General features: G+C 51.5%; 1 protein-coding gene and 1 long non-coding RNA gene across 2 annotated transcripts in view; one reads left to right on the top strand and one right to left on the bottom strand.

Moving 5' to 3' along the window:
• The window catches only part of PODXL (podocalyxin like), an 88,903-nt gene that overhangs the window by 38,974 nt on the left and 24,654 nt on the right, over positions 1 to 25,275 (top strand). Inside the window, exons 2-4 of the mRNA XM_039519650.1 lie at positions 11,213 to 11,878; positions 15,014 to 15,270; positions 17,304 to 17,375. Of these exons, the coding sequence (XP_039375584.1) occupies positions 11,213 to 11,878; positions 15,014 to 15,270; positions 17,304 to 17,375 (995 nt within the window). The remainder of the gene's footprint in view (positions 1 to 11,212; positions 11,879 to 15,013; positions 15,271 to 17,303; positions 17,376 to 25,275) is intronic.
• Positions 7,847 to 8,904, bottom strand: LOC120395331. Its single transcript, XR_005592599.1, has 3 exons — positions 8,804 to 8,904; positions 8,089 to 8,170; positions 7,847 to 7,993 (listed from the first exon to the last, which is right to left on the bottom strand). It is a non-coding gene; the product is annotated as an uncharacterized LOC120395331 (long non-coding RNA).

The following is a 25,275-nucleotide window of genomic DNA, read 5'->3' as shown; positions in this document are numbered from 1 at the left end:
AACCCAGCCTTGGCATCTCTCCGTGGCGTGGGAGTTGTAAATGTCCTTTAGGATGAACTTGCCCCATAGGAAGAACCTCACGGCAAGTGGGAGGGAAGTACATTGAAGACGGGAAGAGGGAGCCTGAATACAGGGGAAGGACAGGAAAACTGTATGCTAGACAGGTAGGTTTGTACAGCCCGGCATTCCCCATCCCATCTAGCTAGTTACATCCTGAGTACAGGAATACACAGTCTACTCTCCAGGCCAGATCCTCCACTGGCTTAATTAATGGAACTCCACTGGGCTTAAGCCTGTGCCCCAGCTGCTTTGCTTCTTGAGCCAGCAGGAGGACAGTGGGAGTTTCCCTAAAGAGGCAGCCAAAAGCAGGCAGAGCTGGCTGGCTGACCCCCCCACCTCCCACTTCCAAGGCTAGGTACAGGTTGGGGTTAGGACAGAGCATATTGCACTTACCTGCCTCCACCTCTAGCGGTAGCTCATGTAACTTAGAGCAACCCAGCAGCTGCTGTAAAGTCTGCTAAGGGCCGTTTCAGTCAGGAGATGGTGCAGGATCGTAGAGAGGAAGGGTAGCTTAGAGCCATCTTCCTTAGCCTGGCTGAATATAAACTTGGCCCACCTGAGGGTTGAGTTCAGTGAGTTACCCTGGTGTCAGTGAGGAGTGAGACCACATTTGGTCTCTTTCTCTGTATGTAGGAGTAGGTCTCCGCAGGTGCAGAGCTGAGGAAGTATGGTGCATTTAGCTCGAAAACATGTTCGCTTTTCTTTTCTTTAGAAAAACAAACCAGGAAATTAAAACACAGCACAATCAGTTAATGTGACATTGAGACCACTGTTTCAACACTCAAGAGCTGGGAAATTACAGCGTTAATTACAGAGTGCAGAATCCTTAACAAAGAGACCTTTCCTCCCAGGCATTTGAGTTAAATAGGTGTTAGCAGAAACAAACCCTGAGTTTGCAGGGGTTGCAAATCAGGGTAGAACTTGGCATTTCAGCCAGTCTGAATGAAAATTGCTTCCCATCTCAGGCTGCTGCATTTCTTGCATTTGCGCGCGCTGCGCAGTGCTGAAGCGTTGCAGTAGCAGCTAAGCCAGCGCCAGCTGGTCCAGCTCCCTCCCAGCTCTCCTCTCTCCTCCACCTCCCTGTGGGGGGGGCTGGACAGGCGGCTGGCGGCGCGGGCGCTGGCACTGGCGACACTGGCGGCGCGCGCGCCGCAGCGCGCGCTGCAGAGGGTGTGTTTTCACACCCTGCTACAGCGCTGCAAATTTGTAAGTGTAGCCAAGCCCTGAGTTAATATGGTCAGGCTTCAATGGCGACTCTGTATGTCCTACCCCTACGTCTTTGGTCTTCCATAGAGTCCTCTAGGCAAAGCGGGATAGAGAGGAGTTCACTTTCTAACATAAAACCAAGCAGAAAAACCCACCCAACTGCCTCATTTTTAAACAGATCAACCTTTCAGGCCTTTCTTGTGTATCATGAAGAAGTTCCGTCATATAGACAGTGGGAAAGAGGGTTAGGTTTCCGGAGAGGCAGGGCCGGTGCAAGGATGTTTCGCGCCCTAGGTGAAACTTCCACCTTGCACCCTCCCCCATCCCTGAGCCCCCGCCCTGAGGCGCCCCCTCCCCATCGTGCGGCAGCTCCCCCCACTCCGCCCTGAGGCACCCCTCCTGCGGCAGCTCCCCATCCCCCACCGGCCCTGAGGCACCTCTCCCCAGCTCACCCCTGCTCCGCCTCCTCCCCGAGCACACCATCGCTGCTTCACTTCTCCCGCCTCCCAGGCTTGCAACGCCAATCAGCTTAGGCACCGCAAGCCTGGGAGGCGGGAGAAGTGAAGCAGCCACGGCGTGCTCGGGGAGGAGGCGGGGCAGGGGTGAGCCGGGGCGGGGAGTTCCCCTCCATGCCACACACCCCCCTTGCTGCAGGCAGTCCTCCCCATGCCCTCCTGCCCCAGCTCTCTCCGCCTAAATGCCGGTGGCGACCGGGGCGGCCGAAGATCCGGCCGCCACGGTCACTGCCAAAGAAAATGCCGCCCCCCAAATCCTAAATGGTTGCACCAGCCCTGCAGAGAGGCCCAGTTTGGTGTGACACCCCAGAATGCAAACTGGTGGGCGGGTTGCTACCGGACAAATACAGGTCTAGGAGCGTGTAACATTGGCCTCTACATGCTTAGCACAGATCTCTTTCCTACCACTTGGCCTGCCTGCCTGCAGCATAACCTATTGCTACGGAAACAGGCATGAACCCAGTTGCCTCTTCCCCTTTGGCTGGTCTCTTAAGCCTGGGGCAGGAAGAAGGAATGAGGCTGAAGCAGTTGGCCTGTGGAGCCGAAACAATTGTATCATTTGTATCACTGTAGCGCCAATCTCCTGATTTTGGGGGCCTGACTCATGATTACTGTAGAGGGAACCTGGGTGATGGAAGTAGCCCGGCTCTACACTGGTGCAGTGAGTCTTTTTCTGATCTAAGTTCTCAATAATATTTTGGTTTACTTGAAAATGCTCTCGTTGGCCCAGTGTAGCACTTGCAGGACTCCAAGGGAGCCAGAGTTCGTTACACCAGCATCGTTGTCACAAACTTCAATGACAAAACTCCTCGGAGGGCTGGTTTACATGAGGGATATTTTGCAGCAGTTTGAAACGGGGATACATTGCATCAGCACCAGCCCTGATTATATGATTTAATCGTAGATGCAAAGGTCATCTGGTCCCATGACTCTCAACCTTTCCAGACAACTGTACCCCTGCCAGGTGTCTGATTTGTCTTGTGCACCCTCGAGTTTCACCTCACTTAAAAACTACTTGCTTACAAAATCAGACATAAAAATACAAAAGCGTCACAGCGCACTATTACCGACTTTCTCATTTTGACCATGTAATTATCAAATAAATCAATTGGAATAGAAATATTGTACTTACATTTCAGTGTATAGTATATAGAGCAGTACAAACAAGTCATTGTCTATATGAAGTTTTAATTTGTACTGACTTTGCTAGTGCGTTTTGTGTAGTCTATTGTAAAACTAGGCGACTATCTAGATGAGTTGATGTACCCCCAGGGGTACACGTACCCCTGGTTGAGAACCACTGCTCTAGTCCAACCCCAGATGGTCACTTCTGGCCTCAGACTCTGTGAAATTATGAGAGGCTGGCACTGCTCTGGCAACATGGGGGAAAGCCCCTTAAAATGACAAGCCCTCAGAAGGGTTTCAAGCCTGGGTCTCTTGTCTTTACGGAGCTGCAGTGAGAGCAGTAGGCTCTGTATGGACAAGCTGGTTTGTTGGCCTGCATTCCCTGCTTTTCCGGTCCCAGGAGTTCCTCTGTCATTTCCTGAGCGGTGCAGTTTTAGGTAGACAGGATTTTTATTCTGGGTGTGCAGCATCCTTTGCTGTTTCATTTAGCAGCCTGGGAATGGCGATGGGCTGGAATAGGGGAAGCTGGATCAACTCAGAAATTGAATCACAGCCCCGCACCCACCGGCAGCCAAGCTCCCCGCTCCTCACCACCTTCTCCCGCCCCCCCAGCGCTCTGCCTCCCCGCTCCTCCCCCTCCCTCCCAGCACCCACTCCCCCGCCGCCTAGCAGCTGTTTGGCGGTGCTTAGGACTTTCCGGGAGGCAGGGGGAGGAGCAGGGATGCGGCGCGCTCAGGGGAGGAGATGGAGAAGAGGCAGGGCAGGGCAGGGACGGGGAAGGGGGTGGGGCTGGGGGGGGCGTGTCGAGCAGACACCAGGCAGAGGGGAAGTCGGCGCCTATGAGCCAGCCCCTTGTTGCAGTCTTGCAGGGTGACAGGGACTAAAGTCCCTAGTCCACCCTAGCAGAGACATCGGTGTTGCTCATAGAATCATAGGGTTAGACGAGTCATTTAGTCTAACCCCCTGGAAGATGCTAGATTTAACCCTGATGTTGGTTTACAGTAGGGCACTGTGCTAAGGACTGCACAAACACGTGGTGAGAGACAGGCCCTGCTTCCCAAGAGCTTGCGGTGCAAATAGACAGGACAGACACCGGGAGCAAGGAAGGCTGCTTAGCCCCATTTTACAGATGGGAACTGCAGCACTGGGAGACAAAGTGACTTTCCCAAGCTCACAGAAGAAGTCAGTGGCAAAGCTGGGAATTGAAGCCCTTTGAGACCCAGTCTAGTGCCTTAACCACAAGGCCACCCTCTTGGAAGCGACTGCTCTTTTATCACACGTGGAGATTGATTGGGGGGGGGCTGGCCGTGCGGCTGCTTCCTGGGGATAAATGTCCCTGCTCGTGACTGTGGACGTGGCTGGTTTAAATCATTCCCACGGCGCCCTGGCAGCCTGGAGCATCCATCAACCTGTTGAAGGAGATGGGCAAAAAGAAGGGAGACGGTCCCTGCAGCTGGCGCCCATTGAAATCCGACCCACTGAGAGCCCTTGCCAGGCTCTGCATCTGAACTGGGGCGATAAGGACAGGACACTTCAGGATCAGAAGAATGCCCTGCCGTTATCGCTCCCTTCATTCAGACAGTCAGGGCTTATCAGGTGGGATCTTCTGGGCACAAGCTTTGGACAGAATGCACCCCCCACCCCCGCACACACTTGTTCCTGTGTGATAGCAGAGACGACACAGCGTGTTTTATTGCCTTGATTTGATTGTCTCTGTGTTGCTCACCCAGCTCCAACAAAAAAAACAGTCCGTAACAATGAGTCCTTGTCACAGTTGGGGGGGAGGGACACACACACACACACACTCACTCTCTCGCTCTCTCTCTGCACTAAATCTGAATCCAAGCATGGTAGCTTCCTTCCCAGAGATGTTATACTTCTCTTTCTATCTGGGTTCCAGGCCCTGTCGTTAATATTGTACACTGCAGTAATTGGATGGTTGAACTACTGTCTGTAAAGTGCTTTGACAGTGGTTGCTGTGTGTTGCCAAATGTCCTTGCTTGGAGGACCTCACATGCTGTGATTTCTCTTTGGGGCAGAGTAGAAGAGGTGAGGGGATCAGTTCATTCTCCATGGTCTAGCCACCTCTTAATAGCCTCTCGTGAGGCCAGCCGCAAAGGGATCAGTTAATGCCAATTAGTGAGTGTTTTTTTGGTCATGTGGACATTTGCTTTTCCATGGGATAAATGGCACCGGGTTATCGTCTGCACCCATTGTTTGGCTTAGAGCCCTGATATTCAGGAGCCAAATTAGCGATCAACATTACCTCAAAGAGCCACAGCAAAATGACTGGCCAAGTATTATTATTTTATCAACTACAATTGATTAATAACATAGTAAAAATATCCTGATTGGTTAATAATTGCATCATACTGTGTTTTAATGTCATGTGCTGCAAAGATCCATATGCGACAGAGTGGGGAGGGATAGTTCAGTGGTTTGAGCATTGATTTGCTAAAGCCAGAGTTGTGAGTTCAGTCCTTGAAGGGGCTACTTAGGAATCTAGGGCAAAATCACTACTTGGTCCTGCTAGTAAAGGGCAGGGGCTGCACTCAATGACCTTTCAAGATCCCTTCCAGTTCCAGGAGATAGGATATCTCCATTAATTTATTTTTTATTTATTAATTTTTTTATTACAGAGCTACTTGCGGTAGGGTGACCAGATGTCCTGATTTTATAGGGACAATCCCGATATTTGGGGCTTTTTCATATATAGGCTCCCATTACCCCCCACCCCATCCCGATTTTTCGCACTTGCTGTCTGGTCACCCTAACTTGTTGCTCTCGAGCCTCAGTCTGAGTGTCACTGGCTTAGAGCAGGACTAATAGAACTACTGTGACCAGTGTGCTAGCAGGTCAGTAGGGGGCGCTGTGCTAGATGCACCATCTTTCTACAATGCCATAAAACTGTGGCCCTGCCCACATGTGATCAGTAAATATCCTGACTCACGTTAGTCAGCAGTTGGAGCACTTGCCCTGGTGCCCTGACCACATTCCAGCATGAGTAATTATGTTCTAATTTCCCTCCCGGTTTCAATTGGAGATTATGTTCTTCCTCACTTCCCGGCACAGCTGCTGCCCAGCGGCGGCTGCCTTTCAGTGGCAGGTGGAGTGGTTCTTTGTAAGTAATGTTTGCAAAGCACTTTGGGATCTTGCCTGATGAAAGGGAAAGAATTGAAGACTCTCGACTCCCACCTCCCTGTTCTAGGCTACGCTCCCTCCCCTAGTAAAGGCTACGCCTGGGTTCCCAAATCCCATCTTCCCTTTAATGACGTCAACCCTTTGCCCTTATTTAAGCAAGAAAGGCTGCAAAGGGGGAAATAGGTATTTCCAAAGGCCTGTTCAGCCCCAGTTTGTCTCTCCTCTCTCCCCTCCCACTAACTGCACGGCCTCATGTCCCCCGGTTTCCCAACAGATCTCAAGAGAAGCAGGGGCTCTTGGCCAGCGACTCTGTGAGTGGGACTCCGCCTGCTTGACAGGCTGAGTGGGTTGTGTCGCCCACAATTTCCTAGGTTATTCTTCTCTGTTTCCTTTCCCCACTATTAATAGACTTGGAGCCAATCTGAGCTCTTTCGATTAAGTGATTGGGGGGAGGGGGAGTTACAGAGATAGGAAATGAAAGGGCTTGGACGGGGAGTGAACCTAGCAGCAGGAGCTGGGTGGGGGGGAGACGGCTTTAGATTGGGTTGGGGGAGGAAGAGGAGGGACGTTCCTTTTCTAGGCACTTTGCTCTGGTGTTTTTTTCCTCTTCCTGCGTCTGGAGCCAGGGGCCCTCCTCTTCCCGCACCCAGAGCCGGGGGCCCTTCTTTTCCCATGCCTGGAGCCGGGGGCCCTTCTTTTCCTGCACCCAAAGACGGGGGGCCCTCCTCTTCCTGCACCCAGAGCCAGGGGTCCTTCTTTTCCATGCCCGGAGCCAAGGGCCCTCCTCTTCCCGCGCCCGGAGCCAGGGGTCCTTCTTTTCCATGCCCGGAGCCGAGGGCCCTCCTCTTCCTGGAGCCAGGGGCCCTCCTCTTCCCGGAGCCAGGGGCCCACCTCTTCCCGTGCCCGGAGCCAGGGGCCCTCCTCTTCCCGCGCCCGGAGCCAGGGGCCCTCCTCTTCCCGGAGCCGGGGGCCCACCTCTTCCCATGCCCGGAGCCGGGGGCCCTCCTCTTCCCGCGCCCGGAGCCAGGGGCCCTCCTCTTCCCGGAGCCGGGGACCCACCTCTTCCCATGCCCGGAGCAGGGGGCCCTCCTCTTCTCAGAGCCAGGGACCCTTCTTTTCCCGCGCCTGGAGCCGGGGGCCCTCTTCTTCCCGTGCCTGGAGCCGGGGGCCTTCCTCTTCCCGTGCCCGGACCCATGGACCCTTTCCAAATAAATCCTGCCACAGTTTCTCCTTCTCCCCCTCCCCCTCCACCAATCTGGAGCTTCAGTTTTAAAACTCTGGGCCAGATCCTCAGTTGGTGTAAATTAGCATCACTCCGTGGACCTTAATGTAGCTATGGCAATTTACACCAGCCGATGATGTGGCCCTCGGTTGGGTTTGGATAAACAGAACAAGCCCTAACAACGTGAAGCGCAGAGGAGCAGGTTCTCCATTGCCCAACACCACCGCCAAGTACGATCAGCTCAGAACAGGAGCGTTTCACATCCACGTGGTGCTGCCATGAATGACTACACAAGACACGGGGCAACGGAGAATCAGGCTCAGTCATCAACGAGGATTGAACCTGGCACTTTCAGCCTTGCAACCACAGACCCGCCTCATTTGCCGTGAGGGGGTAACTCCTGTTGCTAGCATTCGGTATGAGGCTCTTATCCACGCTAGGGCTTCCCTTGAGGGAGACGAACGATCTCACATGCACACTAACATGATTGTGTTATGCTCTTATTCAGGGCACTTATTCCTCCCAGACTATTTAACCTCAAACTGCTGCGTGTGTGTGTGAATTTTTAATTGCCTTTTCAAAGCGTCCCATGCAACATGCCTTTGCTTTCAGGATTTGGATTCGTTGCAACTATTGTTAAGCTGCCTGACAATTCCACTTCTGAGAGTCTGTCTTCCAGCAAACCTGGGGACTAGCGGGGTATCTCTTAGTTGTCCCTGGCATGCTACAAGAGATGAAAGTCCAGTTAATGCGGTGTTACTAACTTCACCCTGATGCTACCACCCCGAAATGGGGGAGGCAGATAATTTTCCACCTTACCAAAAATTGGGCATGGGGAGCATGACTCCAGTTGAAACCCCAGGTGAACTTTCCTCCTCAGACGTTCAGGAAGAGTCTTTCCCTAGAGAGATGATGGGAATCATTTAGCATTGCGTTCCTGCAAAAATATGTTAAATGAACCCAGTGTCCTTGGGGATAATTCGTTTCTTGACAGGGCGAGGGATGGTGAAATCTGTTTGTTTGTTCCCCTCGTCAGTAAAATCGTGTTCTCATTACTATGGGAGGAGGCAGGGAAGGGACACTGGGCAAACAGGGGCCCCTGGAGAGTGCAGTTGCAGAAAGTTGTCCAGCCTGGCCCCCCTAGCAATGTCTTTGAAACAGCAGCAGGAGGACTGTTTAACCTGGTTGCATGGTGGCAGTGAGGTGTGTCCTCGCTGGCAGTCCACCAGTTGAACTAACAGTGATAGATAGGAGCTTCCTTGCCCTGGCTGGGCATCAGGGTAACTTTCTCCAATACACGGATGGCAAAAAGTAAATTGGAGCAAACACGGGTATGGACACGCTGGCTTCCTACCAGTGCAAGGACTCGGCCACCGGCTGGTCTTTCTAGCCGAGGCTTAGCCTAAGCTGCACTTTGCTGGCAATACGAGTGTATTGATAAGACAGTCCACGGCGTGGTATGTGTCAACTGAGATGGGGAGGAGCAACGGGGTTGAAGACTTCCTCTCCCCTGGAAGCTTAGGGACCTGCATACCATTTAGGGCATCTGCTCCATTCCAGCCGCCAACAATTGCTCTTCAGAAGAATCTGCCTGAGGCCCTGAGAAAAGTTGTCCTTGGATGGGGGTGGGGTGGGTTGGGCAGATGCCAGGGCTGAGCTGAGCTCCATCAGAGATTTAACAAAAAAAAAAAAAAAACACCCCCGCCTTCTGATGAATTTGGGGGGGAGGGGTGTTTAACAAGGGGCTTCCCAAGGGTCCTCACCATCCCGTGACTGCATTACAGGGTTTGTGCTGGAACAATGGCCTGTTGTCACGGTTGACAGTCCCACCTAACAGGTGCCTCTTAGATAGATAGATCACTCCTGCCAGGGGCTCCGAGTGGGTGGGAGATCTCGGTCTCCGCTCTCTCTGTCTCTGTTATGCCTTTTGATATCAGCTGCAACAAAGGGGGGGGTGGGGGGGGTTCCATTGCTTACATTCCAGCCCTCGTCCCTCTTGAGCCTGCTCTCCCTGTGCGAGGGAGCCTGGATACGTAGAATGTGCAGTGGGAGTGAGAACGGCAGCTCCCATCCATCCAGGAAAAGTCACAGGTTGCAGATTTTTGTGGCTGGGAATTAATTAACGGAAGCTCCCCTCTGTGGAGGAGCATGCGAGGGGGTGGAGGGTATGAAATTGCTGCAGCTGGAGGTGACATGGACACAGGCCATTTGGGATCCAGACGGACACCTAATTGGCTCTGGCAGGGTCAACAACCACAGCTTTGGGAGAAATCAGATCCCCAACGTATTATTATTATTATTTAATAATTATATAATACCTAGAGGCCCCCAGTGGAGATCAGGACCTCACTGTGCTTGGCACTTCACATACATTTCATGTCCCAGCCCCAAAGAGCTGACAAGACAGAAAGCCGGGAGGGAGAACAGAGGTGGCACAGGGAGGTGAAGTGACTTGCCCAAGGACACTCAGCAGGCCAGCTGGGAACTCAACCCAGGCCCTAATCCATGAAAGGATGAGAGTGAGCAGGACTGATGGCTTGGAGGGTGGGGCTTTTATTGGTGGGGAGGCTTTTAGTGAGACCCAAGCCAGCAAACTGTCTGGGCATGAGCTTATGTATAAAGCCAATTGGCTAAGAAGGCTGTCAGTCAAGTAGAGAGCTAAGGGTGGGACTTCCTTTCTCTCCATATAAAACCCCCAGTCTTCCAGCTGGGGGACAGTCAGTCAGGGTATGTCTGTGTTTAGAGTTGGGGGTGCAATTCCTAGCTAGCGTGCTAAAAATACATTGTATCTGTATCTGCGTGAGTGGGGCTAGCCACCCCCTATGTATTTGGGATGGCCAGCACCTCGCATCACCGCAACTCCACTCTGCTTTCAGCATGCGTATGCCTACATGAGCTGGGAATGACACCCCCCGCTCGAAAGTGTAGACATACCCTAAATCAGGCAGTTGGAAGCATAGGTGCTGGAATGGGGGTGCTGCCGCACCCCCTGGCTTGAAGTGGTTTCCATCATATACAGGGTGTACAATTTGGTTCAGTGGCTCTCAGCACCCCCACTATACACATTGTTCCAGCACCCCTGGTTGGCAGAGGAGAATGGGTCACCTGCAGGGACCACTGGTGAATGTATAATATGCAAGGTACCCTGTCTGGTTTGCTGCTTGGTTTTTTTGGTTTTGGTTTTTTTTAATTTAAATCAATGTTGGTGTTATTCTTTTGCCCACCCCTGGGTTTTTGTGGTTTTGAGCTGTCTTGCTGCTGCCCTCTGCCACAGATCCTCTCTAGAGACTCAGTCTTCAACTGGGTATTCTTGAAGATTGGGTTGGAGGTGACGTGGGAACAAAATGCAGAGGGGTGGCAAGAGGGAAGGAGCCTTCCTGGTATCAGGGGCAAGTCTCACATGCTCCTCCATTGGCTTGTTACGTGTTTTTTCATGTATCACAGCCTAGATGATAATATGAAAGGACTCAATGCTTGTAAAATTCAGCCGTTCAGTAAGAACTATTTACAGAGATGCTGTGTCTGCACCTAGGATTCCGGCCATGTGCACACAGACCGACTTCCTGGTGCCTCCTCCTGACTCTTCCCTCCTGCAACCTGTGCTCCTCCCTCCAAGTTCCATGCAGTTTAGGACACTTGTGCCCATTAGACTGGCTTTTTCACTCCTGTTCCTTACCTCGTCCTCAGCCCTCCCCTCTGCCACTATGCTCCTCGGGGAATTTTCTGAAAATCTCACACAGTGCGCTGGTCCTACGGGGGCTGCAGGGGAAGCGAGTATTCTCAGCAGTGGGCAGGGGCTGGTTCCCAAACATTAGCTCTTTACACAAGTGTCTGCGCTGGACATGGTGGTGCATATGAAGAGCCTGTGGAAGGGTGGGTTGGATGGAAGCCAGGAAGCCTTTCCTCTGATTTTGTAACCATTTGGCCCTTTGTGATTTTTTAGGAGGTGCCACTGAAGAAAATGACACGACTGCTGCTTCCACCGCAAGTGCCCCATCTGCTGATGCCTCCTCCCAGGGCAGCCAACCCCCCACTGAGACTACGGGTGCCCCGTCCCCCACTCAAACCTTGACCCCCACCAAAGCTGACACCTCACCCTCCACTGGCACTGACATCCTGCCTGCTCCTTCGATTTCCACCGACACTCTGTCTGGTGCCAGCACGCTGCCCCCCACCACCTCTGGTACACCAGGCAGTGCCAGCGCCCCATCCTCCACTGATGCTGGAACCTCACCTGGCACCGGCACCCCACCCCCTGCCGGTGCCCCATCCCACACTAATGCAAGCACTCTGCCCCCTGCCAGCACTCTGCCCCCAGCTGACACCGACACCCCAACTACTAAAGCTAGTGCTGCCTCTGAGGGCACGGCGGTGGTGGTCAGCACCACCACCGGCTCTGCAGACTCCCTCACCGTCGGTGCACCCACGGCTGCCGCTGTTGACCATCCCCTCAGTGCTGCAGCCACCCCCAGCTCCGTGGCCACCCCAGCTGCTCACACGGCTGTTACCCCGAGCTCTACCATCGCCGCTGACGTCCCCAGCTCTGCAGACACTGGTCCGGCAGCCATGTCTCCATCTCAGAAGCCCCAAACACCAGAAACCACTACAGGTATGAGCAGGACTGTGCAGTTTTTGGAGGCTGGGGGAATGCTGGCTGACTCTGGAATAGAAAACGGGTTATGGAGTCTTTCCAGTCTAGGTTAGGTCCTGGGTTCGTGTCGAGCTCAGCCTGGCCATGGCTGACAGTCGCTACCACCCAGCAGCTGTTCAGTGGCCTGCGTGAGATCACCTGGTGGCTCGCAGGCCAGTGGCCTGGGGTCCCTATCACAAAAGCCACCCTAGCAAGTGGCCCCCTTGTTGGCAGCCTCAGCAAAAGAGGCTCAGGGCCAAATGGAGCATAGAGGCCGAACTCCTCGCTTGTCCCTAGCAGGGCCCTGTCTGTGCTGGTTTGAAAATTTAGCAAGTAGGCCATGGAGGCCAGCTTATGTTTGACACAATGGAGAAGCGGGAGGCAGGGGAGGTATGCCAAGCAAGGGGCAACATGGTCTATGAAATGGGCTAGGAAAATGATCGTTGCAGAAGGTTCTGGATACGAACAGGGCCAGGCTGTATTTGTCAAGGCCAGAAAGAAGGACGTTGCTCTAATCAAGGTGAGAGATGATGAGAGCCTGGATGAGAGTTTTAGTTGTGTGGATGGATAGAAAAAGCTGCATCTTAGAGAGGTTATACAGAAAGAACACAAGAACGGCCACACTGGGTTAGACCAAAGGTCCATCTAGCCAGGGCTGTCCTGAGCCATTTTGGTGCCCTCCGCGCGGGAGGGCGGGAGGGGGGCGGGGTAGTGTGGGGCCCCAGGCCTCGGCAGGGAGGGGCTGGCCCCAGGCCTCAGTAGGGTGGTGTGGGGGAAGCTGGCCATGGTGGCGTGGAAGCCAGGGGAGCGGAGCACGCTGGGGCCGGGTCACTCTACTTACCGGTGAGTGCAGGGAGCCCGACCCCTCCTGTGGTCCTCAGGAGAAGGGCTGGCTGGAGTGGAGACAGGGCTGGGGCAGAGCAGGGGCGGGAGCCATGGGGAAGAGACGGAGCAGGGGCTGGAGCAGCACACAGCTGTGCAGGGCACCAGGAAATTTGGTGCCCTACACAGCTGCGTACTTTGCATATGGCTAGGGACGGCCCTGCATCTAGCTCAGTATCCTGTCTTCCGACTGTGGCCAATGCTGGTGCCCCAGAGGGAATGAACAGAACAGGTAATCATCAAGTGATCCATCCCCTGTCACACATTCCCAGCTTCTGACAAATAGAGGCTAGGGACACCATCCCTGCCCATCCTGGCTAATAGCCACTGATGGACCTATCCTCCATGAACTTATCTAGTTCTTTTTTGAAGAATCGGCAACCTTTAGACATAGCCTGGATGTGAAGACCTAGACAGAGATCTGAATCAAAGATGATGCCCAGGTTACAGGCCTGTGATCAAGAGAGGAGGTTACGAGGAGATTTTCTTTTTTGGGCGGGGGAGGAGTTTAAGAGTTCTTTTAGCCATGTTGAGATGGAGCTGAAGGCTAGACATCCACAAAGTGTCAAAAAGACAGTCTGAGATTTGCGTCTGAATAGGAGGAGACAGGTCTGGAGTAGAAAGGTAGAGAGCATCCAGACGGTGGTTGAATTTGTGTTTACGGATGAACTTACCCAGGGATAAGATATAGAGGGAGAAGAGAAGAGGACCCAGGACAGAGCCTTGTAGAGCCCTTGTAGAAAGTCGGAGAGGGACACACTGCAGGAGCGATTAGAGAGAACCAGGAGAGGACAGAGCTATAGAAGCCAAGGGAGGACAAGATCTCAAGAAGGCTGCTGACCGCTCCAGGAGGGTGAGAATGGAGCATTGACTGGTTCTGAGCTTTGGCTAAGAACAGGTCATTAGAGACTTCGTCAAGAGCGATTTCAGTGGATTGCAAGGGGCAGAAGCCAGACTGATGAAGGTCTGGGATGGAACTGAAGGAGAGGAACTCCAGACAGCGCCTGTGGACAGCATATTGAATGAGCTTTGTGATGAAAGGGAGAAGGGAAATGGGGGGGGGAGGGGGTTGCTGGAGCAGCAAGTGGGGGCAGAGGAGGTGGTTATTTTAAAAAAATGGAGAGACCAAAGCACGTTTGTGTTGTGAGGGGAAGGAGTCGGAGGAGAGAGGTTAAGGAGAAGCATAAGGGAGAGGATGAGAATAGACTTGAGGGAGATCAGGAGATAAGGTGGGAGGAAGCCACTGGGGCAAGTGAAGAGGTTAGGGGAGGAGAACAGATGAGAAACCGCTGTGTCTGTGACAGGGGAGAAGGAGGAGGGAGTTGTAGGAGGGGAGGCGAGCTGAGGGGACGGGGAAGGTCACGCGTTTTATCAGTTTTGTCTTGGAAGAAATCAGCGAGATCGTTCTATAAGTTGGATCTATGGGGGCATTCAGCTGGCACCCTCCCCCCATCACAGCCCCTGGCATAGGCACCTACTTTTCGTGGGTGCTCAACCCCACCCTCAGCCCCACCCTGACTCCACCCCTGCCCAGCCCCCTCCTTCCCTGCCCCCCCCATTCCAGCCCCTGCCCAAAAGTCCCCACCCCAACCCCGCCCCACCCTGCCTCTATTGGACTCCTTCCCCAAATCCCGGCCCCGCCTCTTCCCCCCGCGTTCCCCCTCCTCCCCTCTCCCTCCTAGTGCTTGCCACCACGAAACAGCTGGGAGCTAGGGGGCAAGCAGAGCCGCGGGGCGCTCGGGGAGGAGGCGGAGGTGGAGGTGAGCTGGGGTGGGGGTGGGGAGGGTAGCTGCCGGTGGGTGCAGAGCACCCACCAATTTTTCCCTGTGGGTGCTCCAGTTCCAGATCACCCACGGAGTCGGCCCCTGGGAAATCCCCTCAGAGCGTGGCTTTAGCCTGGCATAAAGCAGGGCAGCCTTCAGGCCCCAGAGTGGTGAGGTTTCATCTCAAGGAAATATAACCATCTGTAGCAAGTTTTTACATGTCAGTATTCTCTAACCTGCCCCCCACCCCTTTTCTTTTATTTTAATAAACACCACTAAGGAAATTCCTAGGGGAAAATCTTCAGGATACAGGTAGGGCTGCCAATAAATGTCATGTAACGTTTAGGCGAAAGCTTCCTTTTGCAGTTCCCCGTTCATCGCTCCTCGTGGCGCCTGTCTGCTCTTCGCATGGTGGTGGGGCTTCACTATAACCCATCAATGTCTTGTTTGTTTGTGTTCCGATGTCTAGGAAGCAGCTTAGGTGTTAATACAGCCAAGGAACATACCACCCGGAATCAGCCAGTGAAACCTGTGACAGCTACGGAAAGTGCTACCAAACCTAGGGAAGCTACAGTTGCAACCACACAGCAGGCTGGTGTTGTATCACAGCCACCTGCCTCAAGCTCTGGAACTGTGATCTCCATTACAGCCAGCACATCACCGAGCCGCCGCACTCCAGCTCCTGGCAGGGAATCCAAGCCCAGTGATTCTCCGGCCCAAAATGAGGTAACCGGGACCTGGGTGTAGGTGGGAATGCCCAAAGCCAGTAGGAGAGAAGGCTCAGTCCTCTTGGGCAGCCTAAGACTGTCAAGCCTTGTGGCACTGGAACATGCCAGGTTCAATATGTGTGATCAGGTCTCCCTCTGGTGGCTGGACCACAGAAAAGATACAAGCCCTGCTACTGCTGCTGACAGCAAATAGAGATCCTCTTTCTGCTCAAGGAGCTGAGGCTTGTGTTTTATTCCTAAAGCAGCTTATTCATTTGAAGTAGCACCCAGTGTGTGCATAGGTCAGGGGCTCCTTACGGCATGTGTCACTGCTTATGTATCTCTGTTGTCGTCAGAGGGTGATCGCTTGCAGGGGAAGCCTCTTGAGCCTGCAAGACAGGAATGGACAAACCCTCCCAGTGTATAGGTTTGGAGATGGGGTGAAGGAGGACTACTGTTGGGAAGCTGTTCGGGAAAGACGTCTCGTTTGGGGGGTGGGATGGGGAGTATAATGGAGGGCGCGAGGGCTGGATTCACAAAGGTCCTTAGACTTTGTGACACCACGTGACTCGGTGCTGAGAAAATCACAGGAGGTAGGTGACCAGTGTCTCTATACAGACAGGCGCCTTAGACTGCCATTCACAAACGCCAGCGTGCTAGGCACGGAGCCGCCTAAGCTAGCCAATGGAAGGTGCCACCCAGAGGGGTGTGTGCTAAGCCTCGCCCCTGCGTCAGAGCTAAGTCTGGGCTGCAGGGAGGTGCCTAGCTCCACTTGTGAGTCCTGGCTGTGGGGTTAGCTACCTATGTTTTTTTTGCAAGAAGCCAGGCAGCAGAGGGGAAGATCTTACCTCACTCATTGCGCAGCCCAGCAGCTGGAGCACTCCCCTGGGATGTGGGAGACACCCCCACCCCGGTTCAAGTCCCCCCTTTGCCTGAATGGGAGAATGGGGGGGGGTCTCCCACATCCCAGGTGAGTGCTGCTAAGTACTCGGCTACCAGATACTCTGATGTGGGGCTTCCTCAATCTCTCCTGTTACGTGAGAGCTCTTCTCTTCCCTCCGCTGAACTCACCTGATGGGCCCAGTCTGGTAAGCGATCTCTGAGCACGCCTCTTGGATTGGCCCCACGGATGATGGAGATGGCCAAACGCCTGCCTTTCCCCGGTTTGCAAATTGCTCCGGGGTCTAAGTGGGAGATAGGGGTCCAGGTGCCTAGAGTGAGGCATCAGTGCCCAGGCCCAGAGGCAGGAACATAGGCACAGAGGCAATTTTTAAGGCAAACACAGGAGCCGATGGAGTTTTGGCATCTCCTGGGTTCAGCGAGAGTTTTGAGGATTGCAGTGGAGCCAAAACTGGGACTTAGGTTTCTAAATCTGGGGTTCAGGCCCCTAGGTATTTTTGTGAATCCAGCCCTGACTGACTTGGAGAGGAATTAGATTGTTATGGCTTTGGACAGAGGCCATATCTGGTCTTTTGGTTTGCTCTAGTAATTGGTCATGCTATAAACAACAACAGAAATTAGATGATGGGGCTAGGACAGGAGCTGCAGGAGAGGGGGCCGTGGTAACAGGAAGCCGGGAGAAGGAAATATTTTGGAGGTTTGTTTTCACGATGGGTGGGCGTGCAAATCACGTGACGCAGTGTCTGACTCCAACCATTTATTGGCAGGAACATGCTGGTGAGACCCAGATCTCTCCCGCTGACACCTCATTCCAGGTCCTAAGCCCGTTTTGGCACATGCACGAGCAAATACAGGTCAGACAACAGTTTCCTGGTTAGAAGTGCCCAGACTGTTCAGGACACTTGTATATAAGGGGTTGGGAGATGAGCCGTGGAGACATGTCAGGCCTTTGCCATCTCTGCCTCTTGATTCATATTCGTGGATTCTAAGGCCAGAAGAGACCATTAGATCATCTAGTCTGACCTGCCCAATAGAGGCTGTGGAACTGATTGGAGTGTTTGCAATCCTGTGTCTCTGATCAATCTGCTGCATCAATGACCAGCTGTCCCTCCACCATGCAGAAATGACTTGGGTTGGGACTTTTTTTTTCAGATCGTTTGTGAGGAGCAGAACCTGTCCAACGACTCAGCAATCATTCTAACCCTGAACGAGCCTATACGCTGTGTGAGTACCCTCCTTTACATACAACACCCTGTTATCCTTGGCTACAACAGCAACTTCCCTACAGTTTTTAACCCATGGATCTCAAAGCGCTTGACAAGCTGTAGGCACAGGAATGATTTCACCAGCTACTGAAATGCAATCACTTCTGGGGTGGCAAATGGCAACTGCTTAACAGTACACTGCAATATTACCCAATAAGGCAAGAGACCGTATCCAGCTGAAACTGTTGCAGGAGCTAAAGACAGGCAGACTATATTTACCAGAGTAGGAAGATGGTCAGAAAACAAGCATTAACCAACCCAAATTGGTTGGGAAAAGTGCAGATGGAGCTTTAAAAACCAGGGTGAAATCCTGCCTCCGTTAAACTCCATTGGAGTTTTGCCATTAACTTAATTGGGGCCAGAATTTTATCCCAGAAGTGGTCAGGACCTTGGATTTATTATCTCATCTACGAGATGATACTTCCAAGGGCACACTGCCCTCCAGTAGCATGCTGGGGTGCTCGCTCAATATTGAGTGAACAGTGGCCCCTGCTGAGTCACCAGCACCATTCAGGACAGCAGCGAGGTGGTTTGTTGGCTGGTTTTTGAAGATCTCCCATCCAAGTACTAGCACAGACAGACTTGCTTATTTTATGAGACCTAGCAACGCCACAGCAGAAGATAGCATGACTGCTCATCATACAGCAAATGACCTGCAATCTGGGACTCTCTATATTAAGGTCAAAAAAGCCCTGTTAGACTAAGAGGCCAGACACGTTACAGTCCTGTATCTTGCAGACAATTAGAACTAGGCACACATGGCTTACAGCTCTGGAAAACTAGGGTTCCAGTAGGAGACGAGATTCATTTCTGGCCACGGCAGGTTGTGAGAGTGGACCTGTAAACCACATCATTCTGGTTACCTTCTCGCTCCCTCTGCCTCCACTTCAGTTCTGACATGATTTTAACAGCCAATTTCTGAGCAAACCCTAGAGGGAGAGAGAAAAGTCCCCCTTCTCGTCTTGCTTGCACTGGGGAAGATCGGGAGCAAAGTGAGTGGAGTTACCAGCTGTAAAACTGGTTTAGGTTGAAAGGAGAACCCAGCACTTATCTTTTCTACCAGAAATACTCGTGACTCTTTCTGAATGTGGCCCACACCACAGCTCAGGGACCCCTCACTTGTCATTCACTGTCACATAACATCCTACCACAGCAGTTGCTTATCTGGGAAAGTAATTAGTTTATTTCTCGCTGTCTGTAATGCGATGTAGCACCTTGGAAATGAGGAGGAGGAGCCAGCATTATGTGACCGGCCGACTTACCACAGATCACTAGCAGCTGCTTCAGATTTGGAGCACAGTTCATATTCGGAGTTGCTCTAGGATGGTATAAAGCTCTAGTTTCTGGCACCGGTGGGGCTCATGATAGTATAAATACCGAATCAGAGGGGGTCAGGATTTCTGGGTCCTTTTCGTGGCTCTCCCTGCGTGGCCTCAGAGTGCTCAGTTAAACTTCCTGTGTGTCTGTTACCTGTAAAATGGAATAACCCTAACTTCACTGGAATGCGGGGAGACGCGATTCCCGAATGTCTGTAAAATGCGTTGAGATCCGCTGATGAAAGAGTCTGTTGTGCAGTGCACAGCGTTATTCATACAGATCACCTGAAGCTGCTAGGACCGAGAGCGAAGCAGACCTTCCCCCTTCTGTTTGTCAGCCTGTTAATCCCTGTCTATCACTCCCGTGTGTGGGGGGTGGGGGGGGTGCGCTTGGTTTGAGAGGTGAAGCTGTTCCGGCTGGGTCCAGCTTGACCCCGTGGCTCTGGGGATGGATGTTAGGGATGGACGCAGACGTAGTTTTGAAAGTTCAGTCAATCCCCTTTCCCACCATGCAGGCTTAAAAAAACATACATAAACAAGAGCCTGAAAATGGCCGGGACTCTGTGAGTGGCAGCCCTGCGCATTTCTGAGAGACAGGGCCTCTGAGCCACTTCTGGCCTCTGCAAGCAATACAATGGCTTGATGCCTGGCCAGCGGGGCCCTTGAAAGCACTCTTGGGTTGGTGGAAGCTTGCACCTAAATCGCAGCCTGATAGGCAACATCTGAGATGGGAAATGACTCGCTGCTGCCACCACCTGGTCATGAGTCTCCTCTTCTCTTTCTTGCCGCTATTGGGGGAAATTAGCTCCGTAAATGGATGCTGTCAGACTAAAAACCCCACCTGTGACTTTATCTGTGTCACTAATAACACCTCTGATGACTTAATTGCTTAGGATTCCAAAGAGTATTAGGCATTAACATGGATAATATGGATAAAGCATCCACAGTTAAAGAGGATTTAAAATCATAGAATCATAGAAGATAAGGGTTGGAAGGGACCTCAGGAGGTCATCTAGTCCAACCCCCTGCTCAAAGCAGGACCAACACCAACTGAATCATCCCAGCCAGGGCTTTGTCAAGCCGGGCCTTAAAAACCTGTAAAGAAGGAGATTCCACCACCTCCCTAGGTAACCCATTCCAGTGCTTCACCACCCTCCTAGTGAAATAGTGTTTCCTAATATCCAACCTAGACCTCCCCCACTGCAACTTGAGATCATTGCTCCTTGTTCTGTCATGTCAAAATAACAATGCATGGCTGGAAGGGATAAACTCATAGGCCATAAGCCAGCCTCTCACTGCAGAGGTCAGGAGGCAACTTCTGCTTTGGCTAGGATAGTCCAGAACTGCCCACTTTGGTGTTTCTTGCGCCTTCCTCTGTAACAACTCGTACTGGCCACTGCCAGAGACAGGATCCTGGATTGAATGGACCTCAGGGTTGATCCAGTCTGGCTCGTCCTATGTTCCTTTTTACTTTTCCTCACTGGTACATTTCACTTGGACTGGAGGATGAAGATACACTGGCCTGTTTCCCTGGTGTTTCTAGTTAGTTTCACTTCCACATTGTCAGTCAGTAGCACGAGACAGGTTTGCAAACTGCAGGGGCTGTTTAACATAGTTTGCCAGACTGACTCAGAACCAAGGTCCATCTGCTTCAGTCTGATGCTGACCAGATCCAGGTGCTTCAGGGGAAGCTGTAAGAACTCTGCTGTCGGCGGATGTGGGATAATCTGTTCCCCACGTTAGATCCTGTCCCGATGTCTATTAAATCTCTAAATCTGATCTTTGAATCCAGACCAAAAATAACCCCTAGTTTTCAACCACCCTGTGTACATATTCATTCATGAAAATGTTTCTGCTGTATTTTATTTTATTTACAAACCCTAAAATTTGCAGCTAAACTGGCTGTCACTTTTTTTAATCTTGTTTGTCTAACACGCTGGCTGTAGCCTGGGATTCTCTTCTCCCTGCAGCAGGCCCCAGCGACTGTAAGAACCTGTTGCTTCACACAGCTCAAGGTGTAAATTCCTCCTTTAGCCTAAGAGGCTGGGTTTGTGCTTTGGGTGCTGACAATCCCAGGGCTTGATCCCTGCTGAGACCCCGTGGTGTCTAGCTGTATACATGTCTTTGTCACAAAATCACACCCTCGATGGGACATGAATTCCCATCGACCTCAGATGTTCAGAAGGGGTGTGTGTGCAGAGAACAGATACCATACTACACTAGCTTAGTGTGTGTGAGTGTGCCTGTAACAGCCTGCTGCTCACAGCTAAAGGAGGTTAGCGGCAGGGACTTGTGCTTCGTTCTGAAGGTCTTGTGCTCAGTCCTCTCCTGATGGTGGTGTCTGTCTCTACACAGCCAGGGCTCGTGGTGGTGGCACCACTCCAAACCAACGATGGGTTTTGTTTACATTTTTTAAAAGTAAAACCAAGAAATGCCCCTTTGTGCTGAAATGAGCCTGGTTAAGCTCCGCTCCCTGGCCCTCCCCTCCGGCTCATTTTCCGAGTAGGGTAGTCGGCATGTGAACATTATGGGTTAGCCTCATCCACGTCTCCTGTGTGCTTGTGGGAGCTGCACTTTCGCACCTTCTGGCAGGCTCGTCAGGATGTCTGCAACTCCAATTTCTTAGAGACATAATTATCTGAAATGTTGTTAACACGACGTGCTAATTTAAATATTTCAGCAGCTGCAGTAAGATCTTGATTATGCATCCCACCAGCATTCAAAGGTGCCTGCCTCACCAGCTCCTGGAATGCCTCCTACTCAGCTGCCTTTAACGCCCCGTGATAGCAACTCCTGAAAATCAGAACAATTTTTATGTCTCCCAAACTAAGCAGATAACTGAGAACCTGCAGCATCTGCTTCCCCCTTCTGGCGATCTGGTAAACAAGTTTCTAGCCAAACCTTGACAGTCAGGTGAAAGAATCTCACGCATTTCATAACACAAGGGAAAGCAGCAACCCGGGAGCTACCAAAGAGGACTGTTTTGTTCCATGATTGATTCAAATCTGTATTACAGGCCCCAACCTAGATCAGGGTTCCAGTGGGCTAGGTGCTGTACATGCACATAGTGAGAGACAGGCCCTGCTCAAAAGAGTTTGTGATTTAACTAGGCAAGCCAGACAAAGGGTGGAAGAGGAAAACAGGATCACATAAAGATATTTAGGTACTGCATTCCTGTTGAGACGAATCAGGTACCTGGATACTGTTGAGGATTTGGGGCAGAGTGACTTGCCCTTGGGTGGGTGGGACTAGAACTCAGGTTGCCTGACTCCCGGTGCAGGACTCTGTCTGTTCCCACCTTGGTCTGTTCTGCCAAGGCAATAACTGACTAAGCAAATGGCATGGCCTTGTGATGTGGGCACAGGCTTAGGCACCAAGGAGTCTCGAAGTCTAATCAGTGGCGTCTCCTGTGTGACTTGGGGCACATCACCTCTCTGTGCCTCAGACTCCCCAGCTGTCAAAGGAGGGAATAACATCAGAGAGGGGGGTTGGCAGCTTGCTGCGTGAACGGCTATGAAGTTCTTTGAAAGCTCCCACACAAGAGCAAATGTATTGACTCCGCGCTTCATCCATCCCTAAAACCTTCCATCTATGGATCTCTAAGCACTTGATAAATACGAATGAAATCTGCCTCAACGCACCTTTGTTAATTAGGTCAGTATCAATATCCTCATTTTAAGGATGGGGAAACTAAGGCACAGAGTGGTGCCATGCCAAAGGCATTGCAAGCTTGTGGCGGAGCCAGGAAGAGAAGATATTCTGACGGCCAGTCAGCTTTTCATCACAAGACCATCCTACCCTGTAAGAGCACATCTGGTGGCTCTCTGACATGGAGCTCTCTTACCTGGGGTTGCAGCTGCATAAACCCCAGTATATGGCCCAGCTGCCATTGAAGTCTTTATGGCCCAGCTGCCATTGAAGTCGAGGTTCAGTGATGCAGGATCAAGCTTTATGCCCCTGAATTACTTGGCTCTTAGGAAGGGGGTGCTGAGCAGGTGCCATGAGCATTGAAGGGGTCGTCCGTGTAGTGCTGCAGGGAAGCTGAATTGGCAAAACGTGCTCACTGGGAGTTCTGGCACTGCTCGTTCAGCAAGGACAGCAAAGCGAAGGTGGCCAGCTCCTCACGTCACAGCGGGCCGGGGACATGGTGGTGAACCAGGGCTGGCCTTACCATGAGGCGAACTGAGGTGGCCGCCTCAGGTGCCAGACTGTGTGTGGGGGGGGCCCCACTAGGACCCAGAGTGTAGAAAATTGTGTCTGCTGCTGGTGCATATGTCTTCTCTCTGCTCTAGATGCACAGAGATGGTGGAGTGCTGGGCTGGAGGAAGGAGGGTGCAAGAGACATAACAGGCAGGCAGGAGAAAAGGTGAGAGGGAATAACAGAAAGCAGCAGGAGCTGCAGAGAGAGAGGAGGAGGAGCCTCTTATGTACCTCTCTGGCACCCCCAGGAGCTGGGACTGATTAACACCAGCTTCTCAGGGAGCTTCCTGTTTCCTGCTGCTTCCCTGAACCCACTTGAGGAGAACAAGCAGTCAACTGAAGTAGTGGGAGCCAGTTAGGCCCTTAAGACACTGATATCTTCCCTCACTCAGGCCCTGCTACCAGCCTGCTTATTTGTCCCCTTCAGTTGAGTGTTGAGAGCCACTATAGCTGGCACAGAACAGCAGTCAGGAGTGAAAGAAGAAAATGCCCCTCTGGGGCAGCATTCAGAAAAAGAAAGAAAACAAAGGAAGCTTTTCAATCTAAGCAGGAAGGAGCTCTCCTGAGATACATAGACACAAATGTTCACGGTGAACCCTCCAGCCCCAGTGAGGATGTGAGTGGTGAGGAGACTGTGGACCCACTTGAGCTGTAGCCTGAGGGACTTCCTTGTACTGCATGGGCCACATCAAGTGAAAAACGTCATGTTCCCCAAAGACAATGAAAATAGAAGTTTCCATCCAACACATTCCTGGCATGAAATCCCCAATGGTGATAAAGTGGAGAGGCCATGGCTTATGTACTCAAAAACCCAGAATGCTGCATACTGTTTTTGTTGCAAACTCTTCCAGTCTAATGTTCCAGACACATTGGGTTCTACAGGAACAAAGGACTGGAAAAATCTGGCTAGAAATCTGGCATGCCATGAGAAGGCAGCAAATCACCAGATAGCATTCCATAGGTGGAAAAAGCTTGAGATGAGACTAAGGTGAAAGACCACCATAGAAGATCAGCATCAAGAGAAGATTGCATCAGAGTCTCTTTACTGGCAAAATGTTCTGAAAAGGCTCGTTGCAATTGTGAGAATGCTTGCTACCCAAAACCTACCACTGCGTGGCACTTCAGATCAGCTGTATGTGCCAAACAATGGAAACTTCCTTAAAATTGTGGAGCCTATCAAACAGCTATCAAAAACCAAATTGGGAAGATAGATGATGTCATAGTTGTCATTATGGAGGATAATGCTATGACAGGAACTGTTCATGGGAGAACAGTGGCAGAGGGAAATGGAATCACCAGAAACATACATAACTTCAAATTTCTGTGTGGCTTAGTGTTGTGGCATGACAAACTGTTTGAAATAAATGTTGTAAGCAAGAGACTCCAAGGTATTGACCTTGATATATCTGGAGCAATGGAACAACTGGGCAAAGCAAAGTCATACCTACAGTCTTACCAGTCAGATGAAGGATTTCAAAACGTTCTGAAGAGTGTACAGAAGTTGGCAGAGGAACTTCACACTGAAGCTATTTTCCCACCCATTCAAGAATACAAGAGTCACCGAAGAAGAAGACATTTTGATTATGAGACACGGGATAATCCCATAAGAGACCCCAAACAACAATTCAAAGTTGAATTCTTTAACCAGGTGCTAGCTTGTACAATACTGTCAGTTGAAGAAAGTTTCATGCAGCTCAAGGAACACAGCAGTATATTTGGGATGTTGTATGATATTCCAAAACTCCTCACTATACCTGAAGAAGACCTACACCAGCAATGCAGGACACTAGAGACCGTGTTGACATATGATGACATGTGCGATATTGATGCGAGTGATGTAGGTGATGAACTGAAAGCCCTTTCAAGATACATTTCAGCAGGATCAACTCCAAAGGCTGTTCTGAAATGTATGTGCACAAATAAGATGACCACCCTCTTTCCAAATGCTTTTGTTGCTCTGCACATACTTCTAACACTTCCTGTAACAGTTGCCAATGGATAACGCAGCTTCTCGAAGCTGAAGTTAGTAAAAACACATCTACACTCCACAATGACACAGGATGGTCGGCCTTGCAACCATTTCAATGGAGCAGGAGTTGGCCCAGACTGTGGACCTTCAGGAAGCAGTTCACATCTTTGCAACCAAGAAGGCCCAGAAAGCACCATTTTGATTATTCCAACAGATAAAAATGCCAGTGTTTACTATGCAGACAAGAAAAGTTACATTTGCTGTTCAGGTGTTTGAAAGTTAAGTGTTACTTAACATTTTTGAACAAGGCATTTTAAGCTGTTAGTTCTCCTTTATTGGGGTAGGTAGCAGAGCAGTACCATGAGAGGAGTAGA

This window comes from Mauremys reevesii, linkage group 1, assembly GCF_016161935.1.
Source record: "Mauremys reevesii isolate NIE-2019 linkage group 1, ASM1616193v1, whole genome shotgun sequence".
NCBI classification, from domain to species: domain Eukaryota; kingdom Metazoa; phylum Chordata; order Testudines; family Geoemydidae; genus Mauremys; species Mauremys reevesii.
This window is presented reverse-complemented; position numbering and strand designations above follow the sequence as displayed.